The 16,148-nt window shown below is 29.2% G+C and overlaps 1 protein-coding gene across 1 annotated transcript; it reads left to right on the top strand.

Annotated features, from left to right (window-relative positions):
• The first annotated feature begins 916 nt into the window (after nucleotides 1-916).
• Nucleotides 917-4,147, top strand: LOC148272424 (uncharacterized). Its single transcript, XM_088240061.1, has 3 exons — nucleotides 917-1,125; nucleotides 1,250-2,983; nucleotides 3,685-4,147. The coding sequence occupies exons 1-3, from the start codon at nucleotides 1,105-1,107 to the stop codon at nucleotides 3,931-3,933; spliced, it is 2,004 nt and encodes a 667-aa protein (XP_088096187.1). The 5' UTR covers nucleotides 917-1,104; the 3' UTR covers nucleotides 3,934-4,147.
• Nucleotides 4,148-16,148: the final 12,001 nt, after the last annotated feature.

The following is a 16,148-nucleotide window of genomic DNA, read 5'->3' as shown; positions in this document are numbered from 1 at the left end:
CAGGAATCGAACCGGGACTCAAGTATGGTAGGCGAACGCGCCAACCACTAACTTATTATCTTCACTCAATTTCTATTTTCAAAATTATTAGCTGAGGGTTAATCGAAACACTCGTCAGAATTGGGGTTTTATTTTGTACACCCAACTGTATTATTCATGGTACCCGGACACGGAAAATAAATAAATGCATTTTACCAACTTAATGTTTTTTTTTTTAATTAACGCTGTTTTATTGTGGCACTTAAACCGGAACATCAAAATAATTTATATTGGGTTTATACTTAAATACCATAAAGATAATTTTAAAATACTTATTTTCAATGAACATATTTACTCAAATTAATTTTGGTACAGTAACATATATTATTTTCTTATAATAACCACACAAGTATATCTCGTTGTTTACGAATCCCACGGTGACAAGGGATATTTTATATTTTTTGTTCGGTAAGTTATTAGAGCATATCTAAGAAAATAATCTGAGCTGGCTTGAATAATATACGGTAAATGCCTTGAGTAATAACACGCCACTGGCTAAAAAGTCGCCCATGAGGAGATAAACCACTATATGATTATTAACCACGAAGTTAGCTACAGCTTACAGCAATATAATGGGCCGTGGGTACTCGACTCGAGAATTCCAAACATAAACTTAAACCATTCGTTACAAGTTTGTTGTTAAACTAAAAACCAAACTAAAACCAATCCAAAAGTTTAAAACGCTTTTTTTCTATACAATGAGCTGATGGGCTTCTCTTTTGAATTATTACTCTGACGTAAACGAATTGTATTTTTTTTAATCCTTTAAATTTATAATAAATATCTCAGCTCCCTCTTTAAAAAAAAGTTCTTACTCTTTGTCTAAGTGGCAACTAAATATATAACTTATCAACCTTAAAACATGTTTCTTTAAGTTATGTCATGTGTCATGTGAAACATGACAGGTAGAGATGATGTTGAATGTCAGTTTTTTTGTCATTTAACCGGATTACGTGAAGTTTACCGTACTTATAAGATTGTATTAATAATGAATCGTCGTTTATTTACATTTACACTGTGATAGTGCTAATCTCAATTATAGTTAAACAAATCTATTCAATAAACATGATGGATATTCCAATTGAGGTAAGTACAACAATAAATTTCTTTGAAATTTGCATTTCTCGATTCTTCAAGGTAACCTCATTTGATATGATATTGTCACAATACTTTAAAATTATTTACATACTACCTCCTCTTTGTTTTTCAGGTACTTGTTTACTTATTTAAATATTTACCTCATTCAGATAGACTATCTGCAAGTCAAACTTGTAAGTTGTGGTATGAAGCTATATGCGACAAAGCATTTACCAACAAGCAAGTTATAAAATTTGCAAAAATAGCTCTTCAAAATGACTGCTATCCTTGTAATATATACAGCTCTAATTACATTCGCACATTTACTCATTTTTCCTTCGAAGAAATGGATATGTCAAATCCAGTTACCGAGTTTTGGAATGAAAATGGCGGTAATATAAAATCCCTGAAATTCGACCAATGTGACATGCAAGAAAAGGTATTTGTTAATATTGTAAATAGTTGCCCAAATTTAGAAGAATTGACGATCTGCTACTGCAGAGAACTTTTTATGTCCGCTAGGCTTTTTGAAGACTTGAACGAAAATTGTCTCAAGAGACTTAAAGCTTTGAACTTGCCCACTAATCGGTATTTATCAGACGCCCTATTTCACAGATTACTTTCTACTATTGGCATTGGCTCCTTGCAGGAACTAGACGTATCAGACTGCCCGGTCTCCTTTCACCCCGGATTATATAAGAAATTTTACCCATTCGGAATGTCTCAAGATGGAACCAAGACTCCTTCCGAAAGTGTTCTAACATTTGTCTACATACTGAAAATTTTGGAATCAAATTCTTGCAGCATTAAAAAACTAACTTTTAATAAAACCCTTATAGATGGAGGTGCTCTTAAGGCGATTTCCGAAATACCAGATTTAAGGTTGACGCATTTGTATATAAACCAATGCGATCAATTGAACCTCGATGGGTTTATGTTCTTAGCTCTGCATCAACAGCACTTAGTTGAATTGGATATTGGAAAATGTTCTAGAGTGACTGACAAAGTCCTCGTAGCCATACGAACTTATTTAACTAATTTAAAATTTCTGCGTATCAATGCTTGTAAAGATATAACTAATTTGGGAGTTTCCGAATTGTGGTACTTAGAAAAGTTAGAAAAGCTTGATATATCTGAAAATGAAAATATTACCGGTGATGGTATCCAAAATGGATTGTGCCGAGAAATTAATTACCACCTACTTGAATTGAACATAAATTCTTTAGACCTGGAGGAAGAGACTGTTATTTTACTGTCGGAAAAACTACCTAATTTAATATATCTAAATGCTAATTACTGTTTCGCTTCCATCACAGATTGTACCGTTCAATTAGTTTTTGAAAATCTTGTATATCTTCAATCTCTGCATATATTGAAATCTCAGGTGTCAGATGTAGGTCTCACCGGAATGGGCATAAGTCAAAAGCTTTCTACATCAAAGTTGCCTCAAAAAGGTAACACGTCTTCAGAAAAAAACATCCATCAAATATCTCTAAGATCTCGAGCGGAAGAAGAAATCGTTAGAGACGCAAGGAGAAAACAAGACGTCCAAATCATGTGCGAAAATATCCTTGATGAAACAGTTCGCGGATTTTCAATTTCCCGGCTTAAGAACTTGACCAATTTGGACATCAGTGCGTGTAATAAGATAACTGATGTGAGCCTTATGTATGCATTTAACTTCGTCCAATTGAAATATTTAAACCTCAGTGAATGCCAACAAATAACACACATAGGACTGGACAATTTAGCCACTAATTGTCCTAGTTTAGAAGTCATTGAACTCCGTAATTGCTTTAACACTAGAGATGAAGGTGTCAAATTTCTCGCTTCAAAATTACACAGACTGAAACATCTCAACTTAAGTGTGAGTATCTACATACAAACTAACACTATTATAAATAGGTACATAATACTTAAACAAATTTTTCTTTTACTTCAAATTCTCTATTACTACTTTTAAAAATGTATTCAAATTGAAAGCGCCCTTTTATTTGAAAAATTCGGTATATGGTTTTATAAAATGCAAAACACAAAGATTTTTATGCAAATATTGATTATATGTATAAATTTAGTGTCTTAAATTTTTATCATCCCTATTACATCGTTAATATATTATGGAATATAATGAAATAAATCAACCGTACATTAAACTCAACATGACATAAATAATTTTAAAAAATTAGATGAGTATATACTTATACTAAACAAATAAATTAAAAAATTTAAGTATTTTTAATGTCTGCAATATTTTTTTTGGTAGTAACAAAAGTTATTGAAATATCTCTACTATGTAATAGTACAAAGAAAAACAATATGTATTTTTTTACTTTACCTTCTTTTGTTTCTCTAATTTCATTAGTTAATGCAATCCAAATTGAACATCCGCATGTCAGTTGCGTAAATGTATATTGGTGTGATAGAAAATTTAATATTACTTTGCCTTCAATAATATTTTATAACTGTATGAATTATATCTGAAGTATCTTTACTGCATATAAATTATAATTTTATTTAAGTGTCTAAGGATATAATTATACATTATTTATACCCATATCTTGTTTACAGGGATGCAATCTCCTTACAGATGGCAGTCTTTTTGCAATAAGAGTATATTGCAAATGTCTTCATTTCTTAAATGTACAGGGATGTCGCAATATTTCTCCAGATGTTGCTAATTCATTGTCCTGCATACCTACACTTCATACAGTCCTTATTTCTAAACCAGGCCCTTATGTAAACGAGGGTCAGAAATACAGTGTACCATCTCCTCCGTCACTTTCTATATTTGCTAAATTTAAAAGGCGAATGTTTTAAGCTTTAAATATATGTTTTAATAGTAGATTTGCTATCCTTTTTTCAAAGTTGCTCATCACTATTTTAATATTATAAATGTATATTGTAGCTATGCTATGTATTGTTGCTATAAACAAGATTTATGTGTATTATTTTATGAAAATTAAAATTAGTAAATAAGAATGTAGACTAAACATAATCATATTGAATGATTAAAAAAATATATTACATAAAAGTTTTAATCTTCTTCTGACGATCATCACTGTCATGCTTACCAACAGGACACCATTTTATTATTATAGTCTATTTTAAAAAATGTAATAAAATATGTTAGTGTTTATAGATAATTTACTAGATTTATCAAACAAAGGGTCCATTAGTGATGAAACTGATAGTGGTTTGGCCCAATACCGGATATTAGGCAAGCTCCTAAGCCGGATAGCCAGATATCCGGCTGCCGGATTTTGAATTTTTTTCATAGTTAAAAACACAACTTTTAATGGGCATAAAATAAAAAGGGGTTTAAATGTTTTCGTGATATTTTTTAATGACTAACTTATTAATCAAAGAGTTGCATGTCAATATGATTTGTAAGTTTTTTAATTAAATAATTGTAATGGTTTTGGGTAGTTTCACCCGTTGTGCTTTATTTATTTTATGTAAATATATTTATAATGAAAAAATCATTTTTAATAAACATTTTTTATTAGCCTGTTAAATTCCTTTTCTAATATTGAACACTGACGAACTTTTTTATAAAAAAAAGATAATTTCTCAATTAACGAGGATTACTTCCTTTTTTCCAAACACGCCCGATATCCATAAATCAATTTAGTGGCGTTGATTTCATGCAATTTTTGCAGTTTAATGAATATTAGGTATCCGCCCTATATTGAGCTACTATCCCGTATCCGGCCAGATATTAAAATTACGCCAGATACCAGATAGTTGCCAAATATCTGTTTCATCTCTAGTGTTCATTTATTTATCTTCAGAAGTTGATCTTGAGTTGATGATGCAAACGTAAGCTACGACAAATGAGATTATTCAGTAATCAGAGATGATCCTCTAGTTTTCTCTTATTTAATTGTGCTTGTTGGAAAGACTTCCACTCACATAGTATTACAGATAATTATTTTTATACAGTACATAGTTGATAAAAAAACATGAAACATTACTAGTTTCCTTCAAAGTATTATGTTAAAATACACTCGTGATGTGATTATGAATAACTATCAGCTGATCGATCAATTTAGTCAACTCAAATCTCCCCCATTCATTATCTCATAGCAGATGGAGCAATAATTGTGATATGTAGAAAGTTTATTAGTAAATATATCAATAAAATAATAAAACATCTTACAATGTAATATTTTAAAATTATTATTATTTTTTTTAAATTCATGTTGCTTGTGCCTCAATTATTGGGTTTTAATTTAAATGAATAGTATTTATGAAATAATAGTTATCTAGACTAAGCTGTACATAGAATGCAAATATTTTTATGAATCTATGACACATTTATTCAGAACTTACCTAATTTTCTGTGATATTTTAGTTCCCATATTTTATTTTCCTAGTATTCTTAGATGTTCATCAAGTCACTTAATAGCTTTAAGATATAATTATACAACATTGTATCTACTTAATTATTCACATACTTTGTTGGGACAGTAGTTTTAATAATGTTATTTTATTCCTCTCGTAATGTATTTTCAAATGAACAAAATCTTTCTTTTTGTGAAATAAGAAGTAAAACTAGTGAACTGTGATAGTAAAAAAATTATAAAAATACGTGACAAATCCATAAGCAAAAAGTCCGACTTTATCAATCCAACCGCTTTTATAGAAGTAAGATTTTAAAAGGTGTAGATGAATATTCTTGATATCCATTAAATGATCTACAGAGCAACTATTAAAATATTTATTAAGATTATATTCATATATATAGGTAGTTCTATGTTGATTTCCTTGCATATTCAGTTTTTCTAGGCTGTTGCAAAAGTGCATAATATATTTGAAATATTCATAGCTATGATTTTTTATAGTAGTTATTTATGATGTATTTTCGTAATTTCTTTATTAAAATAATTGTGAAAAATATTTATAGATATATAAGCCAAAAAAAAAGAAAAGATAACACTGAATATTTTTTAATTACATCATTTTTTAATGGTTCGTGTCCAGTTCTTATTGAAATTCTATAATCATTGTATTTTGCCTTCATTTAGTTTTTTTTTACAAATTTATTTAATTTAGCCTTAGCACGCCTCTGCAGCAAGGGAACTTATTATTTGAATACAAATTCATAAAAACGAATCTAATACAAAATCTTAGGCTTTTTTAATGCAAAATGTGGTCTTGTTAGTGGTAGCGCATTTGCTTACCATGCATGAGGTCTCAGGTTCAATTCCTAACATAAAATATTTATTTATAAAGGTGTTTTTTCACTGCAGTATTTCATAGTCCCAGGAATGGAACCTGAAGCGAAAAATCTTGCATTCATGTATATAAATGGTCGAGATTCGCTCTGATCGACTGTGAGTACCAACAAAGTGACTGATGCACCACTAGGTGTGGATATGAGAATAATAATGCAAAATGACCAAAAAAAATTTGCGTAAATCCGTTTTTTGTATATGATTTATATATTAAACTTCACCTTATTTTATGTTACCTACAAACATCAAGTTGAAAATTCCAAAAAACATACTGTATTCATAATATGTCTTAGCCGGAATATATATTAGCTAGCCGTATTACAAAACGGCTAAGTATTGTCAAAGGGCTACCTAACATCTAGCCACATTATCAATACTTGATATTCTACTATTTAACTAGCCATATTTAGCTGCTATATTGATTGATGAAAACTTTTTATCTTTTAAAGTGATCGATGTAGGTACTTTTATTATTAAATTATAATAATATTATTGTGAGCAAGATAAATACTGTTTGATCTGTACTAAACAATAATTATTGCTTATTCAGAAACATAAGATAAAACCCTAAACTACAATATGAATTTAGCATTTATTATTACATGATAATAATTTGTTTAATGTTTGTGGTATGGTTTTTCTGCCCAAAGTCATATTAAATAACATTTCCACCAACGATTACTTCAAGTAGCAGTAAAATAAAGAAAAAGGGACAATCAAATGAAACATTATGGCTGATTGTTAGGTCAGCCGGAACGAATGAAAAAATACTCATATGTAGCGTGTGTTATTCAGCCAAAATGCAATTCAGCTATTCGTCGATTGGCCCTTTTACAATATGAAGCCATTTTGTAATATGGCTAGCCAATATATATTCTAGCTGCGCGTTATTATATACAATGTGTTTGCAATAATAGCAGAAAAAGGAAAACTCTTTTCCGACAGATATCTTCTCAGTAATTATTACTAATACCATGTTTTTTATTACCTCTCAAACTCTCAACATAGAAATGTATGGATAGCCAGTTCATTAAAAGGCCAATAAATTTGTATTATTCAATTTGGTCGACAATAATATAAGGTGCGATATTTAATCTCTATATCTAAAAGTTGGTGTTTACAATGTCAGAGCCTTTTATATTAAAATTAGATTTAATAAAATTTATAATATTATTCAATACTTAACCCATATTCAACAATATACTTATGTTTTGGTATCTATGCTTATGCGGGCTTGTGCAATACTTTTGAAATACAAATGTTTTTATTATTTTTAATCTTACAAATATTTATGATGAAATCCAATGCCCAATGTAGACAATCTGCTACATACCAGTAAGAATCAGTGTATTAAAATTATTTCAAACATGTTTATCACTCAGTGACTAGTTAATTATATTGCATACATACTAGCCATTATAATTTATATTAAAAAGTCGCCACTAGGGTAGAATTTTTTGATAAAATTTGAAACAAAAAATCAGTTGCATGTATTCTGTCAAAAGTGTAATTTAGCTTAAGTTCAAAGGGTGATTTCTTTGTTTTTTTTTTTTTTAATTTGAAGTTATAATTGTTTCCGCAACTTTCATTATTATATAAAAATATATTCATAGAATTGTTATTTCTTGTCTTCCTTACATTCTTGTATTATTTATCCTTTTAATGCTCGATGTAGCATATTGTTCACATAAACTAAAATATGAAATTAAAACTGAAAAAAATTAACTTTTTTTTTTCATTATTTTTCCCAGTACAGTAGTCCCGCTATTCCGAACACGCGTAATCCGAACGTCCGGTTAATCCGAACATGCCCTGGAACTAAATAATTATTTTTATGTTAAAAAAATATGCATTTCTAAAGGAATTATAGCTTAAAGGGGTGAAAATGAGTGCATGTTGTCAAATCAATTCAAAAACAAATTGAATATTTATTAAATACATCTCCTTTATCATTTTTGGGCTCATCATCACTTCCTCCCTCCTCACACACCGCTGATTCATGAGTGAAAGCTGCAACTATGTCGTCATCAGAGCTCTCACCGTCTGCTGACATCCATTAGTTGACGTCTGCTGCAACTGCTTCCTCGCAACCAGGAATTGTCTGCACTAGCTGCAGCAGATGTTTTCCATCATGTTCTGCTACATTGTCTTCAAACTCAAGGGTTGGCCATATTTTTGTTAAAGATTTTCTTAACATGTGGACTGTAAAGTTCTCCCAAGATTCAGCGGCCCAGTAAACAACATCCTTAATGTTGGTTCTTTTTATTTTTTCAACTAAAGGAATAGCGTCATTTTCAATCAAGTTTCGCAAAAACTGCTTACGCTACTTTAGTTTAAGTGACTGCAAAACATTCTGATCTATAGGCTCTAACAGAGGTGTAGCGTTTGGAGGTAACATCAAGTTACAATAGATGCTCAACGCAAAAAGCAGTGAGTTGCATATCGTGGGTATATTGGCAAAAAACGTTAACTTAAAAATATATTTTTTTTTTTTTATTTTTTTTTTTTTATTTTCTTTTATTCAGGAAACATACAGTACAGTTACAAAGTTTAATATTTTACACAATTGGACTTAATTCTAATGGACCAGTGAAGTTTCCATATTAAAAAGCAATTAAATCTAATGTTAATTATGAAAGTATAAAAAAGAGAAGGAAGGAAAAATATGCGGATATGACTTAATGATGCAGTTTTGTAAAAATTTTAACGCTCTACAAACTGGCAAAATACACTAAGTCGTTGAATTTCATATATCTGTAATTTTAAAAATAAATTTAAGGTCAAATTATATACCGGGTATTTTATTCATTCTTATTTATAAAAGCTCTAAATAACTTAATATTTACTTAATATAAAATTACGAAACGGAAAAATTAAAAACATGAACACTTGACATCTTACTATATTAAAATAACATATAAAAGAGTAAAATTGGAACAAAACTTAAATGCTTGAATTCTGAAAACAGGGATTTGAGAGTTGTTTTTGCCAGTATACCCACGATATGTACTGTAGTGTAATGACTGTTAGCCGTGAACTGCATTAGTGTATTATTGTATTATTACATCGATAAAGAAGTAGTCTGTTCCGAAAACGTATATCTACATACTATACGCCCCTAGTATGACACAAGAGACTCGTTCTTTCACTTCCAAATGCCTTATCACGGTTATTTCGGCTAATTCAAACAAGGTCCGGTTCCAATTAGTTCGGATTATCGTGACTGTACTGTATTTGCATCAAAAAAACATTTATAAAAATATGTTTTTAGTTAAAATTAGAAAAATTGGGCATTGAAGGGTTAAAATACTTTACATCCATCTCTATTGTAACAAATTTTTTCATGATGTTTTCTTTTGTAGTTTGTAGTACCTATATCCAGTTTGGAATTTTTCCTGAGCTTTCATCAACCTAACTAAAAAGATGTTGGTACTGTGACGGAAAAATGTATTTTTTGGCAACTGATCAATTTAAAAGTAATTTTTCTCAAAACTTCGAGACTGTGGATCAGTTCTTTTCCCCATCAAGACAACAAAATGCGGTAAAAATTATCCTGGAAAAAATATTTTATCGTTTTTTTACATCTAATGTTGCAGAAGTATTATTTGAAAGTTATATTAATTATCGACTTATTTATTTTATACACAAAAAATAATCAGAGTGATACAATGTTATACATACCCACTAAGCATTTTATTGATTTTCAAAATTGTTTTTAAAAATATATATATATTTGTAATCATGTTATAATATCTGCTTCGTTTTTTTCCCTCATTTTTCTTTCATAATACACAAGGTATTACGTAAGACAGCATACCGTTATACTGGGGAGATTAATCTGAATTTAATTATCAATACAGATGCATGAAACCAGTAGGATATTTGTTTATGGTTGTGACAGCTCCTGGCGTGATTTGTTCCCACTCCTTAATTAGGAAATTAGTAATATTTTCGACAATAGTTTGCCATTTATAATAAAAATATAACTACAGATACACAATTGAATTACTTATGAATATAGGATAAAATCAACAGAAAATTCGATTAATAGCAAATTTATGTATGTGAAAAAGTATGGGATGAAAAACAAAATTACTGCCTATATTTTTTTTCTTAATTGATGTAAAAAAAATTGTGAATCTGATTAAATAAAAGAACAGCTGTTTTTTTTTGCATTGAACGTTATATTGAAAGAAAATATGTTTTTTTAGATAAAATAATAATCTTTTAAAAACACTATTGTTAAAAAAATATTGTCGGCCTCGTGGTGTAATGGTCAGCGCATTTGCCTACCATGCGAGAGGTCTCGGGTTCGATTCCCGGTATGGTTGATATGAAATATTCATTCAAAGGAGGTGTTTTCACACCAGAATATTTCATAGTACCGGGACTGGTACCTGAAGCGTAAGACTGATCATCTTGCCTTAATATAACAATTTTTTTATCAAGATACGCTGCGATTGGTACACCAATATAGTGCCCTATGCACCATTAGGTGCAGAAAGAGATGAGATCATCAGATGATTGTTAAAAAAAATGGTTTTCACGTAACACAGGTAATACTTTTCAAAACATACATAAAAAAATATTAGTGCTGTTGGATTCCTACACATGCAAATATGATCTTTCGACCATAGTTGTTCCTAAATTTGTTTTAAAAAAATGTTAAAATCATGTTAATATTCTAACAGAGATGGCAAACTTGTTATTATCTGAGCAAATGTTCAGGGTATGATAATATGACTCAAATAAAATAAAAAGTTTGTGTTTATATATTTATTGTTGACATATTTCTAGTTACAATTCAGCCTTTACATACATGTCAGTATTTCATTAAACTTGTCCATTAGCAGGTTTAATAAAAATATTTCTCACCATTCCAACCATATAATTTACACATCGGTGTATGAATATATAAACAACTTTTATGTGCACTATGGCTAGTGCTTAACAAAATATTACTATTTAAATGTATTTTTAATACATATTTACATACAACAAAAAACATCACCGGTTTCTTAGCTATTTCATAGTCAGGTGTTATAATAAAATTACTATTACTTATGTATTTGAAGGCACTAGATGCAAAACTGGAAATCTCCAATGAAGTTACTGAGATACGTATTTGCAAAGAACAGACAATATTTTTAAGTGTGCAGCATTTCTACAGGGTGTTCTTTAAACCCTGTCACATCCGAAACCACGATGATCAGTATGGGCAAGAAGACATATTAGCATATTCAAAAGAATATTTAGAACACCGAATTTTTTTAAAAATAAAATATTTAAAAAAACAAATGGTTGCTTACTTCTGCAGGGGAGAAGCGAGGGGGGCGTGGCCATGTGGTTGATGGTGTATCTGACTCCCCCCTCCACTCTCTTCGCTTCTCCCTTGCAAACCATTGGTTTTTTTTAAATATTTTATTTTTGTAAATTTTATTCTTTCTAAAAATTTATTTTAATGTGCAAATATGTCTTCTTGCTCATACTTATCACCGTGGTTTCGGATGTGACAGGGTTTAAAGAACACCTGTATATTAATTACTAACAGTTTAAAAAACAGACATAGCTGGTCAATCTGAAAAAGGTGAATAAATCTAGTTTTGCATGTTAAGAAAGCAGTAATTTCTTAACTCGCTTGTTACAAGATAGAAGATGCATATGTAAATTTGCTAATTACATTAACAAAATGCCATAATTTGTTTCCAACTTAATGGCGTGTGTGATCGGCGGATTGTGAGATTTCTAATCACGCTTTGCCAACTCTATAAGGAATGCGAAGTTTGCAGCGTTAAGTATATACTTGAATCTGTTTTAGACGATTTAGGGACAGTTATAAAGCATCCTGTTATTTAGGTAGGTAGATTTTTACATAAACCTTATTTTAGTATTAATAACTCTTTTTAGTTTTGATGAACATTTCTATGTTTCCTTCTAGTGCCTTCATTTATCTCACTTTGTTTAAAATAAACACAACATGGCAAAAATACTCTTAGAAATTAATAAGACACTACCAAAGTGCTAAGTAAATATAAAAATGTCTAGTGAAGATAACAAGCTAACAATATTTATGCATTTTACATGATTTGTTTTTTCAAAACTCTGGTTTGACAATGACAATATTGACTATACAAAAATGGAAATTGTTATTTACTATATTATGATTAAAAAATAAATCTAATAATTGTAGCTTTATCATCTGTGTAGTTATTTTACATTTTTTGATAGATACTCTCGAATATTCAAATTTTAGTATAGTTATAAATAAATTATTTATATATTAGTTTTTTATGAACAATAACTTAATTCTAATCTAAAAGTAAAATGACGTTTTTAAACATAAAACAGATCATTATTTTACATTGTATTACATTTTAGCAACGTATCTCTTCAAATATATAAATGGTCTCCTATGCGCATTGCGTGTTATTGTAATCTTAAGATATCACATAAAATAGGAGTGTTAAGTTAGAAGTAGCAGTAGCCACTAAACGTAGTGGTTAACTGTTTCAAAATAATAAAGGACATACATAAATATCTGATAAACTAATTTTCATACAAAAAAGACTTGTGATATACGCCAATACATTAAAAATATTTTGCTACAAATGTTTTATTTTGTATTTTGTTTTTAGTTATTTTCACAAGCAACTTCCTCAGGCATTAGAACTTTAAAAGGTTTGAGTTGATAAATAAAGAAGGATGTTTTTGAGTAAAATGAAAAATTGCAGTATATTCTCAATACTTTCTTATATGTTATATTCTGTCACAAAGTTAATTGTCATAAATAGACATGGCTGCCAGATTCTGAGACAACGCATGGAATATTAAAATTATAATATATTATGTAACCCATATTATTGCGGTACTATTTTTTTTATCGTTAAATAGAAATACATATATACAAACTGTTATTTGTAGAGTATTATATTTTTCTAAGTGGTGAGGAGGTGATTTTCATAATAGAAACCATTTGTAATAAGTAAATTTCAAGAATTACTAAACTGCGGAATTTTTGAACACCATTACTAAATTTTATTAAATTAATCAATAGATTTTTTTTAAAAATGCAAGTTTGTAAAAGTATTTTATGGTAAGTATAATAATTTTATATAAAACTACATATTTTATTATTCAGTTTTAGACACAAATTTTAAAAACATTGCAGATAACACATCTTCGCTGTATATCTCCTTACTAATTGTAGTGATTGGATCTCTTTACATAAGTGACAAAATAACTTTTTATGATTTTACACATTTGTAAGACATTTGAGAATTGCCCTGTTTTTATGTTGTGTTATCAATGTGCTGTAGGGATTTCCCCATTTAAATTTGTTAACGTACAACTTGCGGTGGTGTGCATGAAATATCAAACCCATACAACTCTTTAAAATGTTAATTTTATAACTCAAGTCAATTCCAACTGTCAGCGGACGCATGCAACAAATTTTAAGAAGCCCATTAGTAAGTAATATGGTCCGTACTAAAGGACTAACTAGAACACGGATGTCGTCAGAACACTGCGAGTTCCATCACACCTGTCGCACACTGAGTAAAAATGTATCTTTATACAGATATGGATTCACTGTCAAAACATGTAGGTCTACCACCAATAGCGCTTTCAAAACAAATCAACTAACTCACTAACTACTTCACTTCGTTACTAACCAGAGAGCTACAATCACCAACCCTAAGATGAAAGATCAAAATTTTGGATTTGTAATTAAACAAAACCTAACCCAGTCAGTCTACTGTGGTGTCAAGGGCTTTCTCCAGACAGACTAGTTACTATTTATAACCAAGGATTTTGCACTCTCGGCTCCATTGTACAATCTCCTGTATTGTTAGTTGTTAACAAAGATTTTAATTTATGTTCTTTAAACATTTTAGATATTCCCGCCTGTTAATTAGGTAGTGTTGGAGCTTTTTACAGAATGGCAATTACTAACCTAACAAATCCATACATGCATAAAATATTCCCATTGATGTTTCACAAGTGGATTAAATAGCCAATTGCCTCAGTTTCCATATTATTTACAACAATGTTTTGAATTTGTCCAAATGTTTATAGACAAGAACTGGATTTAATTCCACTGGGGGTTGACCCCCTAGGGGGCTGCTAATATTAACATAATACAACAGAGATGAAGAACTTGAACAACTTCACAAACGTCGACAGATGGAAATGTTCTTCATCTCTGTTGTATTATGTCCATATTATTTTATTTTGGGTTATGATTCAAAGTAAAATTATAGCAATTCTTTTGTTTAAAATAATTATTTAAAGTTAACATTATCAAATTGAGTTCCTCAATCAACCTCTTAAATTAAAAAGGATCGAGTTGTTACAAAACAAATGTGAATTTATCATAGAATATGAGGCTGAGAGCTATCGGTGTCAGACCTATTTTTAACTATCACAATGTGAATCAAATTTGACATCCTAAGGCAATATATCACGCACAATTTTCAAAAGAACTACGGTAAAAAAATATATCAACAATCATAAACATCAACAGCATATTTATCTGCATTTGTGTATCTTAAACTTACTTTTAAGTGCCTAACAGTTAATAAAATATGTAGAATATAAAAAAGTATCTACAATTGTGAGCTCGAATTTCTATTTATCTAGAGTGTTCTGAAGAATTAGTTTCTTTTCGAGATACATTTTTTTATAGATAATCATATTAACATGTGATTTTACTCAGCAAACTCTATACATCACTGCTGTTTTTACAAAAAAATATCTTGTACAATTAAAATATACCAACTAGAAAATTTATTATTTATTTAATGAGGGCAACAAATTGATTTAATACAGACTCAAGAATTTTTGTTTAAAAACATTTCTTCAAAGATTGTGTCAAGTTCATAGGGTCCAAAATTAGACAAGAAATATAAGTAGTTTGTTTTTTTACTTCAAAATTCTTCTATTATATTTTAGTAGAAGGTATATTTTAATTAACATGGAAACTTTTAATTTATACTGCATTTTCAAATTAATATAACTTTGGTATATTTATTATTAGATATACATCGCAATATTCATTAAGTTTTTTTTTTAAAACACTTATAATATAATATATTTTATTGATACTTAGTGCCTTATACACAATGAGTTAGATAAAAGATTCTACAATTTATTTAATTTAAATGAAGCATTTTAAAACATGACAAGTAGACATATTTAAATATTGTAATAAATACAAATAATAATATTATCATTTCAACAATTGTAAATGCAGAATCGAAAATAAAAAATAATAAAAGATGTGAGATTTATTGAAAAACATGTTTGATTTTAAAACTTATAAAATTATTTTATTTGATAATGAAATTTGGATAATGTACACAAACATGTCATGAATTAAAATAATAATGTTCCAAGGTAAATTACACAAAAATCGGGCTACAAAACTTATCCACCATTATTATTAAAAACCAAATAAGCTAACGGTGTCAAGTTTACAAATTAAATATTTCAATTTGTGTACTAACACAAACAAATGTATGTTTACTTGATTCACTGATAGGCACTTACACATCGTGGACCGTAATGTACTAGACTGTTGAACGGATGCAGACTCAGATGGTAATAAAAAAAAATGTAGTTCGCTTTGCATGCGATGTATGAATATTTAAGGTAAATAATAAATATTTAAAAATAAATATGAGATATTTAGTCTCTAACTCACAAAAAAAAAAAAAAAAACATTCGAAGACTTACATAGTAAGACTCCAACTGATATTGTAATACATAACGTAATGCCACATCACCAAAAATACATTT

The sequence above is a fragment of the Micrasema longulum genome, unplaced genomic scaffold (genome assembly GCF_059751315.1).
Source record: "Micrasema longulum isolate JH-2025_06_02 unplaced genomic scaffold, ASM5975131v1 h1tg002336l, whole genome shotgun sequence".
Lineage (NCBI taxonomy): Eukaryota > Metazoa > Arthropoda > Insecta > Trichoptera > Brachycentridae > Micrasema > Micrasema longulum.
Note: the sequence above shows the minus strand (reverse complement) of the source record. Positions and strands in the feature narration are given on the sequence as shown.

What these genes read in the sequence shown, in the direction of transcription:
- LOC148272424 (XM_088240061.1), top strand. Translation starts at nt 1,105, where the DNA reads ATGATGGATATTCCAATTGAG. An exon ending in TGATGGATATTCCAATTGAG is followed by an intron (nt 1,126 to 1,249) that starts GTAAGTACAACA and finishes TTTGTTTTTCAG; the next exon opens with GTACTTGTTTACTTATTTAA. An exon ending in TGAAACATCTCAACTTAAGT is followed by an intron (nt 2,984 to 3,684) that starts GTGAGTATCTAC and finishes TCTTGTTTACAG; the next exon opens with GGATGCAATCTCCTTACAGA.